At 41.7% G+C, this 27,732-nt stretch overlaps 2 protein-coding genes across 2 annotated transcripts in view; one reads left to right on the top strand and one right to left on the bottom strand.

The window, feature by feature from the left end:
* Positions 1–1,679: 1,679 nt before the first annotated feature.
* On the top strand, positions 1,680–9,062 carry mcoln3b (mucolipin TRP cation channel 3b). Its single transcript, XM_039002002.1, has 13 exons — positions 1,680–1,893; positions 2,223–2,390; positions 3,336–3,489; positions 4,066–4,147; positions 4,396–4,492; positions 4,792–4,891; positions 5,046–5,158; positions 5,462–5,611; positions 5,692–5,793; positions 5,921–6,043; positions 6,199–6,405; positions 6,643–6,770; positions 8,682–9,062. The coding sequence occupies exons 1-13, from the start codon at positions 1,804–1,806 to the stop codon at positions 8,734–8,736; spliced, it is 1,569 nt and encodes a 522-aa protein (XP_038857930.1). The 5' UTR covers positions 1,680–1,803; the 3' UTR covers positions 8,737–9,062.
* A 209-nt stretch (positions 9,063–9,271) lies between these two features.
* LOC120054555 (G-protein-signaling modulator 2-like) overlaps positions 9,272–27,732 on the bottom strand; it is a 28,667-nt gene continuing 10,206 nt past the window's right edge. Inside the window, exons 2-14 of the mRNA XM_039002000.1 lie at positions 17,451–17,672; positions 15,093–15,228; positions 14,525–14,664; positions 14,247–14,370; positions 13,879–13,994; positions 13,334–13,489; positions 12,157–12,265; positions 11,704–11,854; positions 11,293–11,366; positions 10,865–11,062; positions 10,463–10,625; positions 9,944–10,179; positions 9,272–9,754 (exon numbers count right to left, since the gene is read on the bottom strand). Of these exons, the coding sequence (XP_038857928.1) occupies positions 9,596–9,754; positions 9,944–10,179; positions 10,463–10,625; positions 10,865–11,062; positions 11,293–11,366; positions 11,704–11,854; positions 12,157–12,265; positions 13,334–13,489; positions 13,879–13,994; positions 14,247–14,370; positions 14,525–14,664; positions 15,093–15,228; positions 17,451–17,671 (1,983 nt within the window). The 5' untranslated portion in view covers position 17,672 and the 3' untranslated portion in view covers positions 9,272–9,595. The remainder of the gene's footprint in view (positions 9,755–9,943; positions 10,180–10,462; positions 10,626–10,864; positions 11,063–11,292; positions 11,367–11,703; positions 11,855–12,156; positions 12,266–13,333; positions 13,490–13,878; positions 13,995–14,246; positions 14,371–14,524; positions 14,665–15,092; positions 15,229–17,450; positions 17,673–27,732) is intronic.

Here is a 27,732-nt window from a genome sequence, read left to right as displayed (position 1 = left end):
GCTACTCTTCTATTTTTAGAGACAGTGAAGACACAAGGCGAAACTAAACTGTGTTTAGAAAAAAAACATTGATGATAGGATAGGAATTATAAAGTGTGTAAACGAGTTGGTGGAATTAGCTAACTGGTTGGGTCTCTGGCTGGCTAGTTAGCTAACGCCAGCTACAGCTAATTCTAGCTGGCTAACATTAGCTACAACATTATTCGAGATAGCCAGCCCTGTATTCGTCTGACTGCTAAATGTTGCTGTTAATCTTGTTAGCTATGTAGCTAGCTAGATGTTAATATACATGTTCAAATATGCACAAAGGCCTCCCTTATGTTTACCGTACATTAATTTCGGGTTTCCCTCATTCTCAGCAACCAAAATAAATCCCCAACTTTCGCTGTTCAGCTTCAAGAACAAGTTTCCTGCATCAGTTTGGTTGCTAGTAGTTACTTGAGCAAAATAGCTGATGGACAGGTTGAACAGCCAGTAGCGGCCACGTGAAATGAAGCCTCCGACTTGGCCACGCCTATTTTACCACACTACCCGCGAAAGACACCTGTTGCTCACTCGCACTTTTAATTCTGGGACTCGTGATTATATTGACAATTGGGACATGACTCATTATGATTTTTTTATGGACTATTATTGTCAGGACGGGACAGCTCGGGATATTATTCTTCACATGGAAAATATTAATCATATTTATCCAGGCTACAGCAATACTTGAATATACAATTAAAATTGGATAATGTTGAGATAATTGTCTGATGAAATAAACTGTCTAATCATCGGATATACTGGTTACTACTGTATCCCATCTCAAGTGGACTGGGGACTCATTTTTGGATACATTTTGGATCGCAAATGTGACTGACCATTCATCAACTGACATCAATAACAGCCAATTAGCCAGCAACCAAAAGTAGATGGTAAGGAGCCTATCAGGACCATTTCTCAAATGATTGATCCCAGTCAAGTGTGCTCGGGACGGGTCCAGTTGGGCACGTTGGGTAGCATACTTTTTAGCTTGTCCCCCACTATGCTGCATGCTTAGTGTGCTGTTTTTGTGTTGTTGAGCGAAATGGTGGAAAGTGATCATGTGTCAGAATGTGAGATGCGGTTTGTTATTCAGCACTGCTCGGGTCAAAGCTCAGGTAAGAAAGCGAGCGAACCTGACCCATTCTCTCATTGTCTTCCGCTAACTTACTTTCCGAATGAATGAATGATGACAAACGCAGAACGAATGTACAGAGAGCGAAACAATGTCATGATGATATGCTACCAGTAAAGGCAACGCACATACCGTGTTGAACAAACGGAATGCCTATTCGTAAAATGCCCATCTTGCCAGTGCCACATCATTTCTGCAAGGTGTCCTTGTCCAATTTGCCTCCCTGGGTGTGCAAACTAGTCCAACACAATTACAGGTGTCAGTGTCACCAAGAATGAGGAACGGATACACTGCACACCATTTAAGTTAGGCTATTTATCAAGATAAAGTAAACCACTTGCCTGGTGAGCAGGTTCTTATCCCACAGCATGTTTGGAAAGGATTTGTGAATAGTCTAGAGTTAGGCTATCAATTGTGTAAAAGTGAACACTGTTGAACACAGAAATAGAATAACTAGAATGGGAATAGATTATATTTCTATGATTAAACACGTATTGTTTCTATTTCCTTTAGAGATGGAGCACTCAGGTGGTTTGTACAGCTCTGTGTACGAGCCAAATGGGCATGCTGCCTGGGCAGACGACCAGCAGCATCAGGACAAGGAGACAGCGGACAACCTCAGGAGGAAGATCAAGTACTTCTTCATGAACCCCTGTGAGAAATACAAAGCCCGTGGACGGAAACCATGGAAACTGATGCTCCAGATCATCAAGATCGCCATCATTACCATCCAGGTACTGACCAATGAGCGAACAGTCAACAGAGACGGGGTACTTTTTAGTTGTTTAGTTCTGAACTATTCCATATGCAAACCTAAAAAGACCCAACATAGAAATAAATAAATAAATAGAGACAGACACAGCCATATCCTGATCACACGAATAAGCAGTGTCATAGTTTTAAACCATCCCAACTATACCAGATGTATGCCATATCCCAGTATTCATTGACAGTGGTCACCAACTTTTTCATACATAGTGATGGAAGCCACTATATATGGCACTATATATGGCATTTTGTTGGAATGCATCCTCCGTGTGTCATTAATAACTTCTCTTCCCAGTTGGTGTCTTTTGGACTGAGCAATCAGATGGTGGTAACCTTCAAAGAGGAGAACCTCATGACATTCAAGCATCTCTTCCTCAAAGATTACGTGGATGGCCGTGGGGACTCTTATGCTGTGTACAGGCAGGATGAGGTGTATGAACACATCTCTTACATAGTCGATAAGGTAAGGACAGTCAACAGCTGCTATCACATTCTATCAAACATAAACTGTGATTGGAAATTAATGATATACAGGGATATCTCCTCTGTATTGCTTTTTGTTTCTAATTGAGGACAGTAGGTCAAACCTGTGAGATGTTAACCGGTTTTTGTTGGCTGGAAATCAGAAGCTAGTTCTGACCATTCCCTCATCATCCTGTGAGACTCTGTGTCCCGAAAACTCAAAATACTGTTTACCAGGTGTATTCCCCCTAGTCCCACCACCTAGATAACAATATTTTGCATCCTCAGGAACAGTTGACAGTGACATAATGGCATGTGATTGTCAAGCAGCACAATGGTTTACTCCTTTGTTTTGTCATATTACGGTCAATCATTGGTTGAGTTTTATAGGTAAAGTAGCTTGTATAGTTCTGTCCTCTTAGAGGACTTTGTACAGTACCTAGCTCCTTTCATTTTTTATGGCTTATTGCTGTGTAAAGGTAGTGTTTATGGAGCATGATTCCAATGAAATACCTACCCAATGTCTGTCTATTTTTATTTGTGTTTAGCCTCCAACTTCTGTTCTGTCATAGCTTGATAGTTCACCAACATTTTCAAGTTGTACTATTCGTATGTACAGGATACACATGGTATACACCGTCCAACGAAATGCTTACTTGCAGGTTCCTTCTCCACAATGCAACAACAATAAGAAATAAAAAATTTGAATATGAACATAAAGTAAATGGCTCAGTAGTATAGAATAAACATTTTTCGTATAATACAGGAAGGCACAATTTATAGTCCAGTATTTACACATGTATCAAGGAAGGGGGGATTGGGGGGCAAGTGTTAAAATTGTGCAGTATTCATGTCATCCCTTGTCAAACATCTTTTGAGTAAATACAGTATGTGATTGCTTACTTTTTAATGTTACAGTTGTCATTGTTTTATGTCCTAATTGTAGTATTCCCGTCTGCGAAATATCACCGTTGGTAACCATGCCTATGAGAAGAAGGGGGACACCTATTCCCCTCTGTCTCTGTGCCAAGAGTTCTACAGGAACGGAAGCATTTCACCAGCCAATGAGACCTTTGATATAGACGCACAGATTGAAACTGGTAGGCTAATGGTCGCTGTATACTATATGTAATTTGCAGTTTAGCTTTCAGTGGTGTGTAAGAGTTGCCTGACGACTCAAACTGAATTCTTCCACTGCTCTATTGTTCGCTACATACGTCAGTCTGAGACTGCCATTATTGAAGTTGTTTGTGGTGACATCAAAATGAGCGGTGTTGTACAAAGTAATCATCAATTGGATCATCTCTAACCAATCAGTATCAAAGCCAATGACACATTTTCAAAACGCTGCTTTACACACGTGTGTTCTGGGACCAATCAGACGGTCTAGAATGGATTTCCATTCTTGAAATTGTTGTTGAGGCATTCCAATCCAGACTCAATGCGGAGAAGAAACTAACGGCCATGGGTGTATCGTTTGGCCAGAGCAAGGAGTTTTGGTAGCCAGGAAAGTCTAAGATGTTCGACATGCTTTAATCACTTTATCAGAATGGTCTGAACAGAACGTTATGATTTGGACTGAGGAGGTTTTGATAAATCATTTTAAATTCAGATTTTTTTAATTTATTGCTGAAATGTTTTTAAAAGTCACCTTTTGGTTATTTACCCCACAACAGAATGCCTTGAGATTGTTCCAGTGTTCCCCATGGGAAGCACAACCAAGGATGATCTGTTGAATTTCGTTGTGCATTTCAAAAGGTATCAGGCCGTGATATTAAACTTAGAATTTTACAATGCATACTCATAAGTAATAGAACTGTATCCACTGTATACTTTTAACAAAAACATAGGTTTTTTTGCTTATAGTAGATGGGTGTGGGGTGATGGCTCTTTAAACAAACACATTACATAATATTCATAACTGGATCCCTCGTGTTTTTGTCCTAAATGTAGGTTGTTGTACTTGTCAGTGATTAGGATACTGTATTTATCTTTGTGACTTGCAGATTGTTGAATGTGAAGATCAAGTTCACTCTGAAGGCCATAAACCTACAAACAGTCAGAAACAGAGAGCTGCCAAACTGCTATGACTTTGATGTCACGGTATGTCATCTGACTCCAGGCTGTTTCTCTACCTCACCTCACTTATTGGCTAGGTAGATTAAAGACATATTCCCAGTATGACGGAATGTTCTCTGCATTTAGAAGTTTGTTCCCATTTTTATCAATTTTTATCCATTCGAGTTCCACTGTTTTCTTCAAAGTTGGTAGTTAATTATTTGAAACTTGACAAAAGTATTAGGTGTGACTGGAATGCTAGCTAGGGCTTGGCCAGTTAAAGATTAACTCTCATACCCTTTCCTTCCGTATTTAAAAACCATGTGTCTTTCTCTGGTTAACAGATCACCTTCAACAACCAAGCCCACAGTGGCAGAATAAAAGTCGACCTGGACAATGACGTTGATATAAATGAATGTAGAGACTGGAAAGTTACCGGGGCCTGTATGTTCAGTGTATAATCATTAGCCTTTCCTCTTTCATTTTTAGAGCCATCTGTATTTGAAAGAAAGGGTGTTTTTTATAAATCAGAGTTCTGCAGTAATTGTTTTCAACCAATCATTGGCAGTGTTGTTCTAGTTTAGTTTTCTCTCCCCAGCTCCCAAGAACATCTATTACCCACTGCTGTTTGACTGTCTCATCATTGTAACGTGCATCACCTCTCTGGCCCTCTGCACACGCTCTGTGCTCAACGGGATACGGCTACAGTTTGTAAGTCTACTATTCTGCCCTACAAAGGCAAAGTGCAGTAACTACGAATTTGGTAAAAAAAACTTTCATCTGTTATGGCCAGGTATACTATCTGATTAATGTGGTATTTAGTTCCTTGACACAAGAACAAGCCAGTCGATCAGAATATGTCATGAAGTACCAGAAATTGCCATCTGTCTAATTACGTAGGCACTGCACTTTTGCAGGGCAGTATTGTCAACAGTGAATGGTGAGTGAGGTGAGGGTTTTTGTGTGTAATGGCTGGTTTCTGTAAAGCTGTCTGTATCCGTCTCATTTTTCCAGGAGTACACAGACTTCTGCCTAGTCCGTCAAGGGAAGAAGGTTCCATGGTCCGATAGGCTGGAGTTTCTGAACGGCTGGTATATCCTCATCATCGCAAGTGATACACTCACCATCATCGGTTCCATTCTTAAAATAGAAATCCAGACAAAGGTGAGTGTGACATGTTATTCGCATTAGCCTTCACACATTACACACATATTATTAGTCTAATTTGTATGCTTTTCTCTCAGATTCTCACCAGTTATGATGTCTGCAGCATCTTTCTTGGAACAGGCACAATGTTTGTTTGGATCGGAGTCATACGCTACATGGGATACTTCAAGAAGTACAATGTAGGACACTCGTGTTGAATTCAACACTTGATGCTTCACACAAGACATTATGTTTTTTTTAAGTGGAATACTGGGTGAGTTCCATGGGAATTCCATTGATCTGTGGATTGTGATTGGTTATTCCTAGATTCTCATCCTGACCCTGAGAGCAGCTTTCCCAAATGTGGTTCGGTTCATCGGTTGTGCCGGAATCATTTACCTGGGGTACTGTTTCTGTGGCTGGATCGTGCTCGGGCCCTACCATGAGAAGGTAGGAGATCAAACGAGGATTGAACCCACAACCTGTTGGCAGTGTTATCACTCAACCACACAAGTACCAGGGGTTTTTAACAGCAAAAGGAGGCTTTAACTGGATTTTTTTTTAAAGGTGTTTTTACCATAACCTTGTCTGTTTTGTTCTGTTAGTTCCGGACCCTGAACACAGTATCAGAGTGCCTGTTCTCGCTGATCAACGGAGATGACATGTATCCCACCTTCAAGTACATGAAGCAGAAGAGTTACTTGGTGTGGCTGTTCAGCAGAGTCTACCTCTACACCTTTGTCTCGCTCTTCATCTACATGATCCTCAGCCTCTTCATCACCCTTATCACTGATACCTATGACACCATCAAGGTTAAGTTTCATTATAGGCAGTGTACAGCCGGCAGATATTGAATAGTTCTGGATGGTGATTTGCTAACCATATGTCTAAACTAAACCCTTACCTTAACAGATTTCCATGCCTAATATTTAGATCTGATGGTCAAATATGCACTTCTGTTATTATAACATTTCACTTGGTTTTTGTTACAATACTATTCAGAGTAAAAACATTTCCTCACCAGAACAATCCTATCGTTTGTTTTGCAGCAACAGCAACAGGAAGGGAGCCCAGTGTCGGAGCTGCATTGTTTCATGTCTGAGTGTAAAGATCTGCCCACCTCAGGACGCTACCGGGTAGAGGGGGAGTCTGGCTCCTTCACCTGCTGCTTCCCCAGGTGAGGACAGACTTAGTGGCATTTTGTATTTATTAGGGATCCTCATTAGTTGCTACCAAGGCAGCAGCTACTCGTCCTAGGGTCCAAGCACATCAACGGCACTACATTACATATAAAACACTACATCAAATAACATTATTACACAACTACATATCTACTATACAAAATGTATAATACTACCATACAACAATATTACAATGTACGTGTGTAGAGTGCGTGTGCTAGCGCTTGTATGCGTGTCTGTACCTTTGTTTGTCTCTTCACAGTCCCTGCTGTTCCATAAGGTATATTTTTATCTATTTTGTTTATTTTTTACATACTGATTGCATCAGTTACCTGATGTGGACAAGAGTTCCATGTAGTCATGGCTCTATGTAGTACTGTGCGCCTCCCATAGTCTGTTCTGGACCTGGTGTTTGCTAGTTGTTGAAACAGACAGCTCGGTGCATTCAGCTTGACAACACTTCTTACAAAAACAAGTAGTGATGAAGTCGATCTCGCCACTTTGAGCCATGAGAGATTGATATGCATATCATTCTTAGCTCCCCGTATACTTTTAAGGGCCAGCCGTACTGCCCTGTTCTGAGCCAATTGTAAGTCCCTCTTTGTGGCACCTAACCACACGACTGACCAGTCGTCCAGGTGCAACAAAACTAGGGCCTGTAGAACCTGCTAGTGTTGTTAAGAAGGCAGAACAGTGCTTTATTATGGACAGACTTCTCCCCATTTTAGCTACTGTTTAAAAAAAATAAATGTTTAACTAGGCAGGTCAGTTAAGAATAAATTCTTATTTACAATGATGGCCTACCCTGGCCAAACACAGATGCCGCTGGGCCAATTGTGTGCCGCCCTATGGGACTTCCAATCACGGCTGGATGTGATTCAGACTGGATTCGAACCAGGGACTGTAGTGAAGCCTCCTCTTGCACTGAGATGCAGTGCCTTAGACTGCTGCACCACTCGGGAGTTGTATCAATATATTTTGACCATGACAGTTTACAATCCAGTTACTCCAAAGAGTTTAGTCACCTCAACTTGCTCAATTCCAACAATTATTCATTACAAGATTTAGTTGAGGTTTAGGGTTTAATGAATGATTTGTCCCAAATACAATGCTTTTAGTTGTTGAAATATGTAGGACTAACTTATTCCTTTCCACCCATTCTGAAACTAACTGCAGCTCTTTAAGTGTTTCTGACGTGTATATTGTTGAGTCATCCACATACATAGGCACATTAGCTTTACTCAAAGCCAGTGGAATGTCATTAGTAAAGATTGAAAAAAATAATGGGCCTAGACAGCTGCTCTGCGGAATTCCTGATTCTACCTGGATTATGTTGGAGAGGCTTCCATTACACCCTCTGTTTTCTGTTAGACAGGTAACTCTTTATCCACAATATAGCAAGGGGTGTAAAGCCATACGTTTTTTTCAGCAGCAGACAATGATCAACAATGTCAAAAGCCGCACTGAAATCTAACAAAACAGTCCCCACAATCTTTTTAATTAATTTCTCTCAGCCAATCATTTGTGTAAGTGCTTTGCTTGTTGAATGTCCTTCCCTATACGTGTGCTGAAAGTCTGTCAATTTGTTTACTGTAAAATAGCATTGTATCTGGTCCAATTTTTTTACTAAAGTTTACGAAGGGTTGATAACAGGCTGTCAGAGGTTACCTCTAAAATATTATGTTCTGAGTCTTGAATTCTGGACCACAGCAGAACCAGGGTTGGGGGGTCAATTACATTTCAATTCAGGAAGTAAATTGAATTTCCAAATCAGTTTACTTGAAATATAATTGACTTCACCCTTAAAGGAACCAATACAGGTTATGTGAAGTGACATGTTCTTTCAGTCCAAAGATTAACAAATGTAACTTTCAACTAACCTGTCAATTGTTTTGTTTTCCCCCCAGATGCAAGGACTCACGAGAAAGGCTGAGCTCTGAATCAATAGACTCTGAGCCATAGTGGACCTTTTATCAGTCAGAGATTAGTAAGAAACCTTACACATAACCATGACCAGCACTTTACTGTACAGTTTAGCCCAGCAAAACATTGTCCTGTACTTCTAGACCTGTTTTAATCTTATTCACCAGCTAACTTAATGCAGTAGCAATTGAGCCTGGGGATGAGGTTAGACCTGTTATGAATTGTCACTGTGTAAGTTGCCTGTTAATGTACTAAAGTTGATGACCACAATGATATGCACTGATGAATGTTGATTATTTGAATGTACTGTAAATATCAAAACATGAATTGTTCAAAGACATGGGATGCAACATTAATAAAATGAATAGCACAAAAAAGTTGCTATTCCCTAAATGTATTTTTCCCAAGCCCAGTAGATTGCAACATTTTAGTTGGATTCCCAAAGGGCAGTTGGCATCTAATCACGAGCAAGGGTTGAATTGGAGTGGACACGGAAATGCAACTTATTTTTTGTTAAAATGAGGCTTTATTTCCTCAAGGTGTGCATACACCGGAAGTAGAAAACATTGCGGGCCTGTACAATTTTTTAACTCTTCCATCAACATAAGCTTATATATATATGATACAAAACAAGTTTAACTATGAAAAATCTGTTAAATTGTCAGTTTATTGCACTGTCTGGGTCATTCACACACAGAGAAAGGCTGAAAGAAGCCCAGTCAACATAACAAAAAAAGTATGTAAAATCTCTGCCAGAATAATAACTCTGTACATTAGGACTCCATGATTTCTAGAGTAGTTTGGGGGGTAGATCCATTTTCAGTTAGGGCTTTGGTAGAGGAATGCATCGGTGTGCTGGTTTCTGGGCTGAGAGAAGCTGAGGATAGGTAGAAGTAGACTAAAGCTGGTCAGTTAGGGGTGGTGGTGGGACCCGCTGCTCGTCCATCCGGTTAGCCTGGGAGCGCAGGATAAGGCTAAAGAAGTCCTCAGCTGGGACAGTAGGACCTCTAGTGGAGGGAGGGGGTTCTTCACACCGCTGGTCATTCAGTCTTGAACCCTACACAAGCACATCGGGACAGACCGGATTGTGATCTCAAATCAGCAGTATCAGTAGTCTTTCAATAACTTTGGTACATGAGTTACCATTCATCTTTACAATAGGTGCTAATTCATTATGTAAGCAAATATAGGCTTATACTAACTTCATTGTCAGAGAACCAACTAAAATAGGCTATGTCTTGATTACCTGGCACTTGACTAGCATGTCAAAGAAGACGTCGTCAGCCTGAGGCTGGTCAGCACTGGTCATCAGGCGACTGAGCATGGGGTGGGGCCTGATGGACTGATCGGAGGTGCTGAGACGTAGACCGGGGAGGCTGTTGCCCACGCTGGCTCTCTGCTCGTCCAGTCGACTGCACTGGGAGCTGTCCCGCAGATCCAGGAAATGCCCAGGCTCCAGGTTGGCCTCGCATGCGGAAGTAGCTACAAGAGGTGGAAGAGGAAAGGGAGGTGAGGATAGAATGAGTGGAAGGAAGGAGTAGTTTCAGTTTAGCCTGAAATCCACTTCTCCAAAGCAACCTTTTTCCCAAACCTGTTTTATTTATCATAATCACAAAAATCTAACAGAGTAAAATAACCAGTGCATGAGCTCCTATCCCCAAACAAGAGAATAAGGAACAGGCATGGATAGGCATTGGATGACACTTAGGTCACCAAGTGCAACATTGGTGGGTGTGGCATGCAGAGGGGGGCCGGGGTAACTCACATTTCCTCATGGCTACGGGCGGGGTAGTACAGGGAGAGAAGGGATCGGAGAGACGGCTCTCGCCGTCCAATAAGGAGCACCTTTGGTCGTCCATTCTGCTGCCCTGGAAACGACTGAGGAGGTCGAAGAAGCCATCGTCACCCAGAGTGTCAGAACATCCGATCTACAGGAGAAAAGATCAACAAAACACCCATTAAAACAACCAGAAAAGACTGTCACGGCAAACATCAGAAAGACTATTACTAAGGCGAGTATGTAACAATAGACTGGATATACCACATTATGGATCTACTGTAGTGAAACCACAGTAGGCTGTTGAAGCCATAGGAATAGAATTTAAAATAATAGCCAGACCAATTCTATTATTTCTATGTATAGACATATCTCTATGGTTAAAGCTACCTTGACTCCAGACTTATGTGTGTCCATCTCTCGGGCCGTGGGCTTGTTGCTGGTGTCCTGGAGGACCCCATCTCTGGTAGGAGAGCTGTGTTTCTTGTGTTTCTTCCCTCTGAACCGGTTGATGAAGAACAGTTTGGAGGAGGCCTTGGCCATGCTGGATTTAGGGTTAGAAGGCCTAAATACATCTTCGTCCCAGTTCTGTGGTAATGGCAGACAGTACATGAAACAACACAGAGGGCAGGGGGTGATAGGTGGTGTCTTGGCAATTTAGTTGAGATGTCACTGCTGCTATATAACCAATCAATAAAATCAACATTTACATAAATCAATACAATTGTAACATGACTGATGAGAGACATTTCTGCTCCTAAGCCTATGTGAGTGTTAATATGCATGTGTACTATACATATTTTTGTACACACTTCTACAGTTGTTTTCTCAGGGCCCAGTCCTATATGCTCCAAGTTCTCCATACTGTTACTCCTTCCTTCTGACTTCACACCTGAAACAAACATCAGAGGTGGGTATTTCTCCAATATGGATGAACAGGCATTCGTGTCACTTTGCCAGGCTTGCACCTGGACTGACTCCGAACTACAGATTTGTGTAGGGTTCAGAATAATGAGTATAAATGGAATAATGGTTATTTTTAATAATAATAAATGCCATTTAGCATACGGTTTTATCCAAAGTAGGAATCAAACCCACGATCGATGTTGCAAGCGCCATGCTCTACCAACTAAGCCACAGAGGACCATTTTTATTTAAACTAAACTCAATAAATATAGTTTATAATAATAATAATAATGTTACAGGTAGGTAGGCCTGTAGGGACTTACCTGGTAAGGTATCCTGCTTCCTGTGGTTCTCAGTCAGAACAGAGCTGTTGTTGGTGTTGAGGCTTGAGCTTGGGTTCTGACCCAGACCCAGCACTAACTTCAGGTCTGCCATATTCATCCTGGCTGTTGCCTCACCATTTTTGTCTCCAGTCTGGACCAGATACAGGATGAGAATAGAAAAGGGAGAACTAGCTACATAAGAACATAACTTAAACATAGCAAGGGAATAATGTGCCCATATAGAGTTGAGGTTTTGTTGTCATCGCCCCTCCCCTCAGTTATTTTATCCATAGGGAATTCGCAGAGTTGTGATTTATTGGATAATAATGACAGGTTATTTCCATGTAGTTCCTCCAATGTGCAGCAGAAAGAGCTGTGACTAGATAACAGGTACTGATAACATGCATTAGATTGGGAGGAGTACACAGTTGACCAGTAGCAGTAAATAGACACCTCTTTGGATATCTCCAGATGCTTCTCAGCAAAGTGAATGGCCTTCTGATGATTCCCCAAGGCTGTGTGGGCATTTCCTAAACTCCAGCACGCTCTGCCCTCCCCAACCCTGCACAAACAGAGAGAGGAGCCCCAATGAATTTAGAGAACACTTCACTACTGTGATCACATTGAGCATGTTCAACAAAGCATGTGTGTCCAGGGTAAAGATGATAAAGTAAGTAAGTAAGTAACAATCAAGCTCATATTGAATGCACATGCTGATTCCATAGACTGTAGAATCCCTTTTCATGGGCTGTTTTCCTGATGTCATCACTTGTGTCAGTAATCTGATGCTGGAGCTGGGTGTCTCTGTGGGCCTCCATTGATTACTGTGATGTATCATTTTAGCCCTGTGGATCAATAGCTAGTCAGGACCCCCATTCAGGCCAACCCTCCATCCACACACATACAACAGCAAATTCAATTAAACTCTCTGATACATATTCACCATTATCTTTAAAAATAAATTCAATGCACATGTTTACTTTCCAGGTTAGAATGTTTGTGCATTACTCTGTGTGTGTGTGTGTGTGTGTGTGTGTGTGTGTGTGTGTGTGTGTGTGTGTGTGTGTGTGTGTGAGACACTACATGACCAAACGTGGCGGCGAGCTTTACCCCACTCCAGCCGACATTTGGCATTGTGCATGGTGATCTTAGGCTTGTGTGCGGCTGCTCGGCCATAGAAACCCCTTTCATGAAGCTCCAGACGAACAGTTCTTGTGCTGACGTTGCTTCCAGAGGTAGTTTGGAACTCGGTAGTGAGTGTTGCAACTGAGAACAGACGATTTTTACGCTCTTCAGCACTCAGCAGGCCCGTTCTGTGAACTTGTGTGGACTACCACGTCACGGCTGAGCCGTTGTTGCTCCTAGACATTTCCACTTCACAATAACAGCACTTACAGTTGACCGGGGCAGCTCTAGCTGACTTGTTAGAAAGGTGGCACCCTATGACGGTGCCATGTTGAAAGTCACAGAGCTCTTCAGTAAGGCCATTCTACTGCCAATGTTTGTCTGTCTATGGAGATTGCATGGCTGTATGCTCAATTTTATACACCTGTCAGCAACAGGTGTGGCTGAAATAGCTGAAACTACTAATTTGAAAGGGTGTCCACATACTTTTGTATATATAGTGTACCTGTCTTTGAGCTCCTGTGCGATGATAAGGTGTTTGAGGTGGTAGTCGATGGCTCTCTGGTAGTCCTGCTGCAGTGTGTAGGTGTTCCCCAGGCTATAACAGGCCTGAGCCTCCACAGCCTTATCCTTCAGCACCATGGCCAGCTGCAGAGTCTTCCTGGGTAGAGGGGGAGGGCAGAGGCACAGACAGGTCAAGGGTCAGAGGGTGAGTAAGGGGTCACCACCAAAAACTAGTCTTGCTTGTGTAACTGTGGGCAGAGACTGCCAAAAACACTATATTTCCTTATCATTTTCACCTCACTAAAACTCCTTCTCTTCTGATTGCTTGCCCTCACTCATGTTTATTTATTAAGTTTATCAAGTTAATTTGGACAGGGACAATGTACAACAAAAACAAACATCTCAGAAGTAAGAAGGGATGCGTTCCACCAAAGTTGCACCAGAGTTAGCGAACATCTGTCAAACAAGTCTGGACCAACTAGAGAGCACTAGACAGGCGTGTCTGAAAAAGCACTGGGCCGCTGAGTTTAGTAATCTACTACTCACTTGTAATGTTCAGCCGCCACTTCAAACTGGTCCAAGAAGATGTAAGCGTTGCCTAGGTTATAGTAGGCCCTCCTCTCAGCCGCCCTGTCCCCAAACTCCTTAGCGATGAGGAGACGCTACAACAATAAGTTAAAGAAGCAGATTGGTCATTGGTTACAGGTTCTCAATCCCTCTACATAATAACGGAGAGATCATGCAATACAACATTATCTACACAGGGATGTCCATCCCTTTGCCACAAATGGCCCCCTATTGCCTATATAGTGTAAATAGGGCGCCATTTGGGACGCATCCTGTTATAATCTATTACCTTGACTGTTTATGGATGCAAGTCAGGTTCTATGATGCCACTAAGTTAGGGTATGTACCTGTCCATGGGCCACCACAGCTCGCTGGAAGTTTCCGAGCAGATAGTGTGTGTTACCTAGGTTACCATAGGTCCGCCCCTGTGCTGCCCGATCCCCCAAGTCCTTCACAATGGAAAGGTTGAATCTATGGTAAACAGAAACACACAAAAAATATATAAAAAAGGTAACACATTTACAAAAGTCTATTTATTCACAGACTGTCATTTAATGTAAAATTCTAACAAAAGTCACATTTATCTATTGACACATTTTAAATTTTAGAAACGAGATTAACTCACTCGTAAAACTCTGTGGCTTTGTTCAGAGCGACCTTGGCCTCCTCAGGGATTTCTCCTGGCTCTGCTCCAGTCCAGCAGATGCTTTTCCCCTTGGCATGGTAAACGTTGCCAAAATTATACAGTGCTCGGGCCTGCCCAACCTACATGCACACACAGGCACCACCACACAGGAACAGACCAATATAACCAACGTTGTAATTATACACTTAAAATACATTACCCAGCACACAAACACAGGGGTCGGGCGTCAAACTATTCTAGACATCAGCACATAACTATGCCTCAGTTATTCTAGTTCTCCAACTATTCAGCTGTGGGAGACCAAGCTGCCTGTTATGGCCACCACCAGTGGTCACCAGCCCGAGTCCTGGAGAGTCCTGGGTATTCACGCTTTCGTTCCAGTCTAGCACTAAATCTCAGTTAACCAAGGTCTTGATGTTTTGGTTGAATGTTTGAATCAGATGTCTTAGTGTTGGGCTGGAACCACGATCAGCACACCTTCTAGCTTTCCAGGACCAGGGTTGATGACTACTACTCATTACAATCAGAGTATATTACTTGTACTCACCTTATCGTACATCCCTCTGGTAATGTCATAGTGTCTTTGGCAACAGACCACTGCTTCATCAAACCTTCCCAAAACCTTCAAAGTGTTCCCAAGGTTACCACTGGCTTTTGCTTCTCCAAGTTCATCTCCAATGGTTCTGGAGAGAAATCACATCCCCACACAGAATCTTAGACATGTCAACGATTTACAGTACCATGCCACTTCCCCAGCTCCCAGCTCTCATTTCTTCAGACGTTTACCTTTAAGAGCTTAACAAACCTCGCCTTGGAACAGTTTAAGGGCAGCATAGCTTCTCGTTGTCATACTTGCCTAGTCTTATGACGTCTTCACTTGAATAAAGGCAGTGGCTTAGGGCAGACCTTAGGTTCTAAGGGTCATGGCGGTGCTGTGTAGAGGTCGACCGATTAATCGGAATGGCCGATTAATTAGGGTCGATTTCAAGTTTTCATAACAATCGGAAATCGTTATTTTTGGACACCGATTTGGCCGATTTTTAAAATATTTTTTTACACCTTTATTTAACTAGGCAAGTCAGTTAAGAACACATTCTTATTTTCAATGACGGCCTAGGAATGGTGGGTTAACTGCCTTGTTCAGGGGCAGAAAGACAGATTTTTACCTTGTCAGCTCGGGGATTCGTTTTTGCAACCTTCCGGTTACTAGTCCAACGCTCTAACCACCTGCCTTACATTGCACTCCACGAGGAGCCTGCGTGGCAGGCTGACTACCTGTTACGCGAGGGCAGCAAGAAGCCAAGGTAAGTTGCTAGCTACCATTAAACTTATAAAAAACAATACATCTTCACATAATCACTAGTTAACTACACATGGTTGATGATATTACTAGTTTATCTAGCGTGTCCTGCGTTGCATATAATCGATGCGGTGCCTGTTAATTTCTCATCGAATCACAGCCTACTTCGCCAAACGGGTGATGATTTAGCACTGTCGTTGCACCTAACCATAAACATCAATGCCTTAAGTTAATATTGCCTGCTAACATGAATTTCTTATAATTAGGAAAATTGTGTCACTTCTCTTGCGTTCCGTGCAAGCAGTCGGGGTATATGCAGCAGTTTGGGCCGCCTGGCTCGTTGCGAACTGTGTGAAGTCCATTTATTCCTAACAAAGACCGTAATTAATTTGCCAGAATTGTACATAGTGTAACCGATGTGAAATGGCTAGCTAGTTAGCGGGGTGGGCGCTAATAGCGTTTCAATCGGTGACGTCACTCGCTCTGAGACTTGGAGTAGTTGTTCCCCTTGCAGAGTGTAGCGATGGGTAACGATGCTTCGAGGGTGGCTGTTGTCGATGTGTTTCTGGTTCGAGCCCAGGTAGGGGCGAGGAGAGGGACGGAAGCTATACTGTTACACTGGCAATACTAAAGTGCCTATAAGAACATCCACTAGTCAAAGGTATATGAAATACAAATGGTATAGAGAGAAATAGTCCTATAATTCCTATAATAACTACAACCTAAAACTTCTTACCTGGGAATATTGAAGACTCATGTTAAAAGGAACCACCAGCTTTCATATGTTCTCATGTTCTGAGCAAGGAACTTAAACGTTAGCTTTTTTACATGGCACATATTGCACTTTTACTTTCTTCTCCAACACTTTGTTTTTGCATTATTTAAACCAAATTGAACATGTTTCATTATTTATTTGAGGCTAAATTGATTTTATTGATGTAATATATTAAGTTAAAATAAGTGTTAATTCAGTATTGTTGTAATTGTCATTATTACAAATGTAAAAAAATAAAAATTAAAAAAATTAAAAAAAATCGGCCGATTGATCGGCATCGGCTTTTTTTGGTCCTCCAATAATCGGTATCGGCGTTGAAAAAGCATAATCGGTCGACCTCTAGTGCTGTGTACCTGGTCAGAGTGAGGTCATGGCGGTAGTGTGCACCTGGTCAGAGTGAGGTCATGGCGGTAGTGTGCACCTGGTCAGAGTGAGGTCATGGCAGTGGTGTGCACCTGGTCAGAGTGAGGTCATGGCAGTGCTGTGTACCTGGTCAGAGTGAGGTCATGGCAATAGTGTGCACCTGGTCAGAGTGAGGTTGTAGCTGTGTTGTGATGTCATGGTGGTGCTGTGTACCTGGTCAGTGTGAGGTCCTGCTAAGTGTGTGTACCTGGTGAGGTTGAGGTCGTGGCGGTGCTGTGTACCTGGTGAGGTTGAGGTCGTGGCGATGCTGTGTACCTGGTGAGGTTGAGGTCGTGGCGATGCTGTGTACCTGGTGAGGTTGAGGTCGTGGTGATGCTGTGTACCTGGTGAGGTTGAGGCGGTGCTGTGTACCTGGTGAGGTTGAGGCGGTGCTGTGTACCTGGTGAGGTTGAGGCGGTATTGTGTACCTGGTGAGGTTGAGGTCGTGGCGGTGGTATTCTAGAGCCTTGCTGTACTCCTGCAGGTGGAAGTATGCGTTGCCCAGCTGGCTGTAGATGGCGCTGAGGATCTGAAGGTCCTCTGTGCCAACCTGGATTGCCGACTCAAAGAAGGAGACCCCGGCACGGTAATTCCCCACCTTACACTGCCTCTCCCCCTCCAAGGCCAACTCCAGACAAGACGTCTCCATCCTAGAAGGAGAAGAAGAACACATTATAGCCCATAGTCTCTATGTGTGTGTGCATGATCAGACTGTCTAGGAACATAAACTAATATCAGAGGAAATTCAGGATAAAACAACATTAAAAGCCAACAACAACAACCACCACTTGACAACAAATATACACATACCATAAGATAGAAAAAAGCAAAAGGATCAGTTACGGTCAGAGTACTGCCCCATTCAGATCTGTTTGCACACATGACAACTGCTATCATTGTCATGCCATGTTTGGCTTGACAATGATAGCTGTCCATACACAATGATAGCAGTTGTCAACTCGCCTAAAGAGTTGGCATGATAGCACAAACAGACTGGCACTCAAACTGGCACAATTACCGTGTATGGATGAAGACCATCATGAAAATAAAATAACCGCCATAGCCGTAAATAAAACAACAACAGCTGACTAAAGATGGGACCGCCAGAAATTTATGCGATTGAGTCAGTTTCGGCCATAACATGGACTCTTAAAAATGTTATGAAAATTTGTTCAGAGTTTCTAAACCCAGAGGCCCAACATCGTGATACTTCCGGGGACTCCTGCAAATCAACTTGGCAGACTCGACCAGGGTTTGGGAAGTCAATGAGATAAGCTAAAAATGATTCCCTAGTTGTTCATTTTCTCGATTTCTAAAGGCACAACCTAGATTCGAGCCAATGTCTTAAGTAGCTAAACATGTTATTACTCCAACTTTATGAAAATGACAAACTGACACGTTTTTCTTTTAGCCAAAGACAACTTTACCGAAGGAGTGACTTTCGTTTGATGGCATGCACATGCGCAGTTCGTCGTGACACAACTGTTAGTCCCAATGACGTATTTCTGCGCGCAAGTTTAGCTAGCCAACGTCGCCATGACATCGCCTAAAGCTGTGATCGGGGACTTCCGTTGGAGAAGCAGTTTCTAAAAATCTTCATACTAAATCATCTTTGCTTTGTTGCGCCATGCAGAAACAAGCAACTGGGTCTTCGGTTGCCTAGAAAACGCACCCCACAATGCAGCAGCACACATAAATACTGTATAATCAAAAGAAAGGGCTTGGAACCTCTAACCCTGGTAATTTGACTGGTAAACTCATGGGTACACTCGCAATGGCTGTCTGGTATTGTGATGCAATAATTTCCATGTTAATGTAGAATGTTCATTCAAATTATGTTACTGATGTGGCTCATGCAATGGAATGTATTGTTTGTAATGTCAGTTGAGTTGAATCAACAAATCATAGCACATATTTTACACATTTTACAGCAGTCCACCCATCATGCCATCATTGACATGACTGGGGATGCCTGTTCTATATATTCAATTTCTATGGCAGCACATGCAGTTAGTAGCAGATGAGAGGAGAAAATGTGTAGTCACACAAATTTTTTGCCTATTCAAACAGTTATTACGGTGAAGTGGTCATTTGGCTGTCCAATTACTGTCATCCGAAATTCCATGACCATCACAGCCCTACACCAGACCAATGACATGGACTGTAGAAATACCTTGTCATGTTGGTATACAGAACCAAACTTCTCTCCACCAATGCAGTTCGGCTCCACAGCACACCCATATGTGTTTGTGGTTAGGATCTGCATCTATACTGTAGAACTCCACAGTCCACACCCTGCCACCACTGGCTTCTAAAACAGCTGTGGTTGGTTACTCCTCCAGGAAGTTCTGTTGCTTTCTTAAAAGGAAAGGCTTCAGGCTTCCTTTCATGCCACTACAGATAAAGACAGAAAAACAATAACAAGTGATTCCATATGCTCTCTCCAGGATAGTAATGTCGTTCACCAGACTCTTGGGCTATTAGCCTGGGGACGAGATTATCTACCAGGAGAATATAGTGCTGAGGTGGTGGAAACTATGGGATTATTATGACATCACATCATTATTAACCTACATCATGGCTTAGTCCAAGCATGACTCCCACCTCTATATGGCACAGCATATTACATACAGCCTGCTGTATGCATGGGGTCTGGAGTGGTAAGAACATTGTCAACTCAATCCAATACCTGAAATACAATAACCACCTGCTCTCCTCATACCAATCAAACACTTCCCAGCATCTGATTCAAACTTTAGTGAACATTAGCTGACTGAAAAATAGCACTTCATGAACAGCCACAAACCAATGTCCATCTCAAGACAAATCGTTACAGTGATTAGAGTTATATTAGAATATAATGCCTAAGTTTTGGGCCAGTCAAGAGCAGTCTTCAATAGACCACAGTGCTGTAAACAACATACAGTACTGTACCTGTAAACAACATACAGTACTGTACCTGTAAACAACATACAGTACTGTACCTTAAAACAACATACAGTACTTTACCTGTAAACAACATACAGTACTGTACCTGTAAACAACATACAGTACTGTACCTTAAAACAACATACAGTACCTGTAAACAACATACAGTACTGTACCTTAAAACAACATACAGTACTGTACCTTAAAACAACATACAGTACTGTACCTTAAAACAACATACAGTACTGTACCTTAAAACAACACACAGTACTGTACCTTAAAACAACACACAGTACTGTACCTGTAAACAACACAGTACTGTACCTGTAAACAACACAGTACTGTACCTGTAAACAACACAGTACTGTACCTGTAAACAACATACAGTACTGTACCTTAAAACAACATACAGTACTGTACCTTAAAACAACATACAGTACTGTACCTGTAAACAACATACAGTACTGTACCTGTAAACAACATACAGTACTGTACCTGCTGCCTCTTTTCATCCTCACCCACTCTCGGACCCTTGACAGGATGGACATCTCAAGCTTCTCGATCACTCTGTCACTGGCTATGATTGAGACCTGCTCCTTCAGGGTGAGACAACTCAGCTGCTGTCGTTTCGCGTGCTGACACATACCGAGGACGGTGACCTGTTAGCCAGCCCAGACACAGCCAAAAAACCTCCTCTCCCTAGTAAGACTCTCCGCCAACGACACAGTCTCTAAAACAGTCTCTCTGACCTGCCGTAACAGCACAACTTTGGGCTACAACTGCCTTCTGTCCAGAGAATCCTGACCCCTCCCAGTTGGATGTCCAGAGCGTCAAATCTTTTGTTGACAGTTCAGTCAGGGCTTCAGTCTCCGGGTAACGTTAGGTTTTCACGTACAGGAATGGGTTCAGGAATTGTAGTGACTACAGTAAGCTGGGCTAAGCCGACGGCTGCATTTCTGGTTCAGTCTCCCTCCTCATCTGGGCCACCGGCTGGTGTGTGTCACATCTCATTAGCCAGCATGTTCAGAGGTAATTACAGGGGCTACTAAGTGGCTCCGGGGACGACTAATGCACTCTGTCAAACTCACTCCTTTTTACTGGTGTCACAATAAAGCAGTTAGCCATAATACTGGACACTTATTGAAAGATGTTATTGTCTTGAAACAGATCTTAATAAAAAGAGACGAGATGAGATGCAGTGAACCCGTACATGAGATTCAGTGAGGTCGGACTCTTTAGCCGTGTTCACATTGGCACTTTGAAGTGACTCAAATCCTATTTATTTGCGTATCCAATTCAAATCTGTTCTTTTTCCTGCATTCTGAACAGACAAAAAGCACATGGAATCGGATATTTCAAGTCACATTTCAAGGTGGTTTGAAGTCAGATACAAATCTGATTCCTGGCCATGTGTCTGAAGGTCAAAATCGGATTTATTTGCCCTCAAGTGTTTTTTAGATTATTAGTTGGTATATCTTGTTGCTTGCTAGCTACTCTGTTGACAGTTTGAAAAGAACATGTGGTAGCTAATTAGCTTGTTAATTGTTTACAAACAAATGAGTGAATGTGCTAGAAAGCAAAACAGCTAGCTAGGACTCATTTTGAAATTTGGATTATCTTATTCTTTAAGGCTTTAAAAGTGTTCTTACCCTATGATTGTGAACATCAAAGCAACTGAGAAATGTCCATAGCAGGCATTGTCACCTTAGCTTGCTACATAACTTCTGAATGATAGGAAGCACAAGCACCACCAATCAGTCTACACCACTGCACACACACCCACCATTACTATGACAACCAGCATAGCCTTGTCAGCAAACGACTGCTGTCTGAACACACATAAATCCGATTTAGTCATTTGTAACTTGCTGTTTGGACAGTCATTAGTCCAAAAAATATTTGAAAAACAAAACTGATTTGAGTATTAAGGCCTGCAGTGTGAACAAGGCTTAAGTCACAGATATCATGAAGTCAGATACTACAGCAGCATATTGAACAGGGTAAAAACTCCATTCCCCACAATGCACTGTTGTAGCCCTCTCCTTATCCTTCAATCAGGTAAATAAAGCCAATCTGTAGAAATCCACTTGTGTGTATTTAGTGCATTAACTCATTAATGACTGTCCTGGCCCAAGGTGCCCTTGGCTTGGGTGTATGCTATGGTCAACCACTATGTCCACAAATTAGCTTTCACAAGAACAGATCAGCATCAAAGCTCCACAACCCCAACTGACCAGGCACTGGTTAGGTCAAGCCTCTGAGTTAGGCTATATTGAATTAAGGTTTTGGTCAAGGACATGGCGATGACATGAGATTATTTGTCTGTTGACCTGGATCTTTACTCCCATGAAATGAGGCGGGCTATTTTTACAAGCAAGAGAGACGTTGCTATGCAATCTATATGATATGGGAGTTTAAACATAGAATTCCCTGGATTGGATTCAATCCTATGGCTTTCTACCAAAAACCTCAAAGGCTGTTTGTCAACACATGTCAACGTATTCGACTGTCAGGGTAAGTGATGTTCTCAGACTAGGCCTATATTCCAGGAAAACCAGTCTGTGAAATGACAATAGTATACATTTTTAAATATTCTTCAGTTCAGAAACACGCTCCAAAATGGAGAGTTCCCACCAATGTGTGGTTGGGTTCACACAGTGTGCACTGTGGAGGACAGAAGCCAAACTGTATAGACATTTGAAAGCAAGTCAATCGCTTGAGGATTCTCATTATTGTTTCATTCTGCTATTAAATATTGACAGGAACGAGACACTGCTTACAACACAGGCCTCTTTTGCCTACTCCAACAGGCCTCTCAACTCCATATCACTGGCCTCCCACTGGGAGGTAGGTTTACTGAGACTGAGAACACCCCCGTCATTGTCACCACAGGGAACACAGACTGAACACTGAATTAACCAAAATACACTGAACAAATAAACACAATACATTTTCGATAATACGCCAGATATGATTTTTAGTATACTCCTTCCCTACTGCCCTGGGAAAATAGTTTTTTCTTGAATTAGACTATGGTATAATTTGTTATAATATTTCTGCTTGCAGATCCCTTTAATTGATAAGCACTCAGCAGCAAGTCTTCAACATTCCAAAAAGGGCAGCATAGTTACATGCCCAAAACGAGAGGAGAGAACACACATACCTGTGGCGGACATGAAGAGCTTGCTGCTTGTCCTGCGCACTTAGCAGAGAAACACTGGTGTCCATTTGGGTGCATAGCAAGCAGAGAAGTCCTTATGTGATCCACATTAAAACCATGTGGGGTAAAAGAGCGCTGTAGAGCATGGTGGGGGGATCCCAACCAACCATCTGGGAGAAATACAATTCAGTTGCTTAAATAAATCTAAACCAGATGCAAACAAATTCAAAAGGAAGTCATGAAGCCACTGCTGTGTGAGTGCCAGAGGGCAAGAGACACAGTGACACAAATACCCCACACAAATACTCTACAAGGGAACAAAGACCTCGCACAGGTAAAGTAAGCTCCCCCTCTCTCATTTCACTTGTTCCACTCTCCATCTCTCAATCACCCTCGATCTACCCATCTCTGTTCCATTAGAGGGAAACTGGAGATGTTGGGTGAGGGCAAGGCCTTATTCTCCATGTGCAGCACCATAGCAACACTGACCCACTGACACAGGTACAGTAGCCAGAAGCTGCATCAGCTGGACATATGTATCATACGTAATGGTGAAGGTCATTTCCATGTAAAAGGAGCCATGAGCACCAACATGTGAAGTTCATAGGAGCATATCAAATGGTGTCAAATGAAATATAAGAGTCTATATTTTGGGGAAATTAAGGCATAGATATGTTTTTCAACCATTTTCCATCCTAAAAATGTGGAAAAAGCAAAGGCTTTGATTTCTGGTCACAGTTAGAAAAGGGTCTTAAAAAACATCTACTAGAAAAAGTCTTGAACACCCCCCACAGGAAGTTACCGCCACTATTTTGATGTGATTTTCTGTCCTTGAGAAGAATGCACGTTTAAGTTCCACATCTGAAGAATGACAAAGGCTACTTATACAAATTGTGTGTGTGAATTTCCATGTGGAGTTGATAAACACCAACAAATAGGGAACTGACAGCTGTCCGTGTAGCTAGCATTCTAACCTTATCTATCTAGCTACCTATCCATCTTTCTAACCTTAACATTATCTAGCTAATGTTATCTGTTGCTTTTTTTAACTACACTGTATTCAAAAGATTAGCCAGCTGGCTCTATGGCTGGGTCTGGAGCTGGATTTGTCATAAACATTGATTTAGGGGAGATTATTTTATACTGACTAGCTAAATAAGTGAACATCTACAAATGATCCAATGGATTATGATAATGTTCTGGTAAAAAAAAAAGTGGAGGTGCAAAAATAAATTTGCACACACTATTTTAATTTGCTCCGTGGCTCAGGCAGCCAAGTGGACACAAGGCTGTTTGGCTCATCGCAGTCACAAAGAGGAATAACTGTGCAGCGTTTTTGGATTTATAAACAATGACATGCTGGTGGGTGGTAACATTAAAATAAAACCCAGCCCTGAAACGAAATGTAGGATGAAAATAATTTGTGTGTCACATCATAGGAAAAGACACCACATTCACACGGATTTGCAAAAGTGGGCAGTTCGGATTTGTCACTTCAAGCCCAAAATTATTAAGAAATTATTGACAACCTTGATAAAGATGAGCAATTCAACGTCTATTCCACGTTGGTTCAACGTAATTTGCCCAGTGGGCAATGACTGTATAAAATACATAATTCTATATTGTATGCTCAAAAAACTTGGAAAATTATATTATTTTATACTAATATTTGCTCAGAGAAAAAAAAAATTCTCTCTCAAAAAGTTAGTGGTCAAAAATATTAACACCCCTAAAAAAGTGTATAAATAAAGTAGTCAAAAGTTTAGTATTTGGTCCCATATTCCTAGCACAAAATGACTATATTAAGCTTGTGACTCTACGTTATGTTTCAGATTATTTTTTGCCCAATAGAAATTAATGGTAAATAATGTATTGCCATTTTGTAGTCACTTTTATGATAAGAATATAATGTTTCTAAACACCTCAACATTAAATGTGGATGCTACTATGAATACAGATAATCCTGAATTAATCGTGAATAATGATGAGTGAGAAAGTTACAGAGGGTCAAAGATCACACCCTCAAGACATGCTAATGTCTCACCATTACCAATAACATGGGAGATTAGCATGCCTTGGGGGTATGATCCTTGACCCTCTGTAAAGCATGAAACACACAGAGAATCTCACTGCAGTAGGTACTTATCACAGTGGGAGGCTGTTCTTTCTCTTGCTAGAACAAAAGCGGTACTTGCTGCGTGCTGACCCTGGTAGTGATGATTCTTCTTGTAGAATTGCGATGCTTGTCACTGGCCAACAACTTGACTATGAGCCAATCAGAATGCACAAACCCCTATCTGGGGGAGCAAACAAAAAAAAGTGGAAACAAATCGGGCATTTTCTCTGTACATCCATGGATGAGCCAGTCACACTTCATATGCAATGTAGGCTATGGGATGGTAGCTAGCTAGGTGTACAAACGCAATGCACACAACACTAAACACTTCCTCCAAGCTAGTGAACAACTGTAGCTAGTATTGACATAATTCAATCACAATGGATTAGCTAGTTTCCATGAAACAGCTGCCAAGTCAGTGCAGTGTCCTTAGCTTGCTAGCTACAGTATGTTTTGCTAGCTAGCGAATATACTAAACGTGAAACATAAGACGTCTATGATTGGTAGAGATTTGGTCCGGTCAACCAAATTTGTCCGTTTGGGGGAGGAGCTCATTAGAATAATAGCAAAGGTAAAAATCTGTTGTTCTACCCCTAAGCAAGGCAGTTAACTGTTCCCTGGGCGCCGAAGACGTGGATGTCGATTAAGGCAGCCCCACGCACCTCTCTTATTCAGAGGGGTTGGGTTAAATGCGGAAGACACAAATGATAGTCCCACTAAGCGCAAACCAGATGGGATTGTGTATCGCTGCAGAATGCTGTGGTAGCCATGTTGGTTAAGTGTGCCTTGAATTCTAAATAAATCACTGACAGTGTCACCAGCAAATCACCCCCACACCATAACACCTACTCCTCCATGCTTTACGGTTGGAAATACACATGCGGAGACCATGGAACCAAAAATCTCAAATTTGGACTCCAGACCAAAGCACAAATTTCCACTGGTCTAATGTCCATTGCTCATGTTTCTTGACACAAGCAAGTCTCTTATTTTTATTGGTGTCATTTAGTAGTGGTTTCTTTGCAGCAATTCAACCATGAAGGCCTTATTCACGCAGTCTCCTCTGAACAGTTGATGTTGAGATGTGTCTGTTACTTGAACTCTGTGAAGCATTTATTTGGGCTGCAATTTCTGAGGCTGGTAACTCTAATGAACTTATCCTCTGCAGGAGAGGTAACTCTGGGTCTTCCATTCCTGTGGCAGTCCTCATGAGAGCCAGTTTCATCATAGCGCTTGATGGTTTTTGCGTCTGCACGTGAAGAAGCCTTCAAAGTTCTTGAAATGTTCCGTATTGACTGAGATTCATGTCTTAAAGTAATGATGGACTGTCGTTTCTCTTTGCTTATTTGAGCTGTTCTTGCCATAATATGGACTTGGTATTTTACCAAATAGGGCTATCTTCTGTATACCACCCCTACCTTGTCACAACACAACTGACTGGCTTAAACACATTAAGGAAAGAAATTCCACAAATGAACTTTTAAGAAGGCACACCTGTTAATTGAAATGCATTCCAGGTGACTACCTAATGAAGCTGGTTAAGAGAATGCCAAGAGTGTGCAAAGCTGTCATCAAGGCAAAGGGTGGTTACCTTGAAGAATCTCAAATATAAAATACATTTTGATTTGTTTAACACTTTTTTGGTTACTACGTGATTCCATATGTGTTATTTCATAGTTTTGATGTATTCACTATTGTTCTACAATGTAGAAAATAGTAAAAATAAAGAAAAATCCTTGAATGAGTAGGTGTGTCCAAACTTTGACTGGAACTGTATGTGTTTGTACTTGAGCATTTATGTCAATCTTAGGAAATGCACACCTTCTTCCCATCCTTCCCATATTCTAGGAAGGTAACACTATTTATGAGAATGTATGAACTGCTTTTGTTTTGTGAAGTGACATATTTATTGCATTTGTTAACTATAGAACTGGAAAGTAAATCCAATAAAAATATGTTAAAAGAGTCAAAGTTTCAAATATCAAGCCAACTACACCTATAGGCATATACAGTTGAAGTTGGAAGTTTAAATTCACCTTAGCCAAATACATTTAAACTCAGTTTTTCACAATTCCTGACATTTATTCCTAGTAAAAATTCCCTGTCCTAGGTCAGTGTCACGTTCTGACCTTAGTTCCTTTTTTATGTCTTTATTTTAGTTTGGTCAGAGTGTGAGTTGGGGTGGGATTTCTATGTTGTTTTTCTATGTTTTGTTCTGTTGTTCTATTTCTATGTGTTTGGCCTAGTATGGTTCTCAATCAGAGGCAGGTGTCAGTCGTTGTCTCTGATTGGGAGCCATATTTAGGTAGCCTGTTTTCCTTTGTGGGTGGTTGTTTCCTGTGTCTGTACCATACGGGACTGTTTCGGTTTTCGTTTGTTCATTCACGGTGTTATTTTTGTATTGTTCAGTTTTATATAATAAAATGGACACTTACCACGCTGCACATTGGTCTGATATCTCTTACTCCTCATCAGAAGAAGAGGAAAGTCGTTAGTCAGTTAGGAT

Source organism: Salvelinus namaycush, chromosome 10 (assembly GCF_016432855.1).
Source record: "Salvelinus namaycush isolate Seneca chromosome 10, SaNama_1.0, whole genome shotgun sequence".
NCBI classification, from domain to species: Eukaryota; Metazoa; Chordata; class Actinopteri; order Salmoniformes; family Salmonidae; genus Salvelinus; species Salvelinus namaycush.
This window is presented reverse-complemented; position numbering and strand designations above follow the sequence as displayed.

Coding starts and splice junctions, on each gene's coding strand:
- mcoln3b (XM_039002002.1), top strand. CDS start 1,804: ATGAACCCCTGTGAGAAATACAAAGCCCGTGGACGGAAACCATGGAAA. Junction 1,894..2,222: donor TCGCCATCATTACCATCCAG/GTACTGACCAAT, acceptor TTCTCTTCCCAG/TTGGTGTCTTTTGGACTGAG. Junction 4,892..5,045: donor CTGGAAAGTTACCGGGGCCT/GTATGTTCAGTG, acceptor TTCTCTCCCCAG/CTCCCAAGAACATCTATTAC.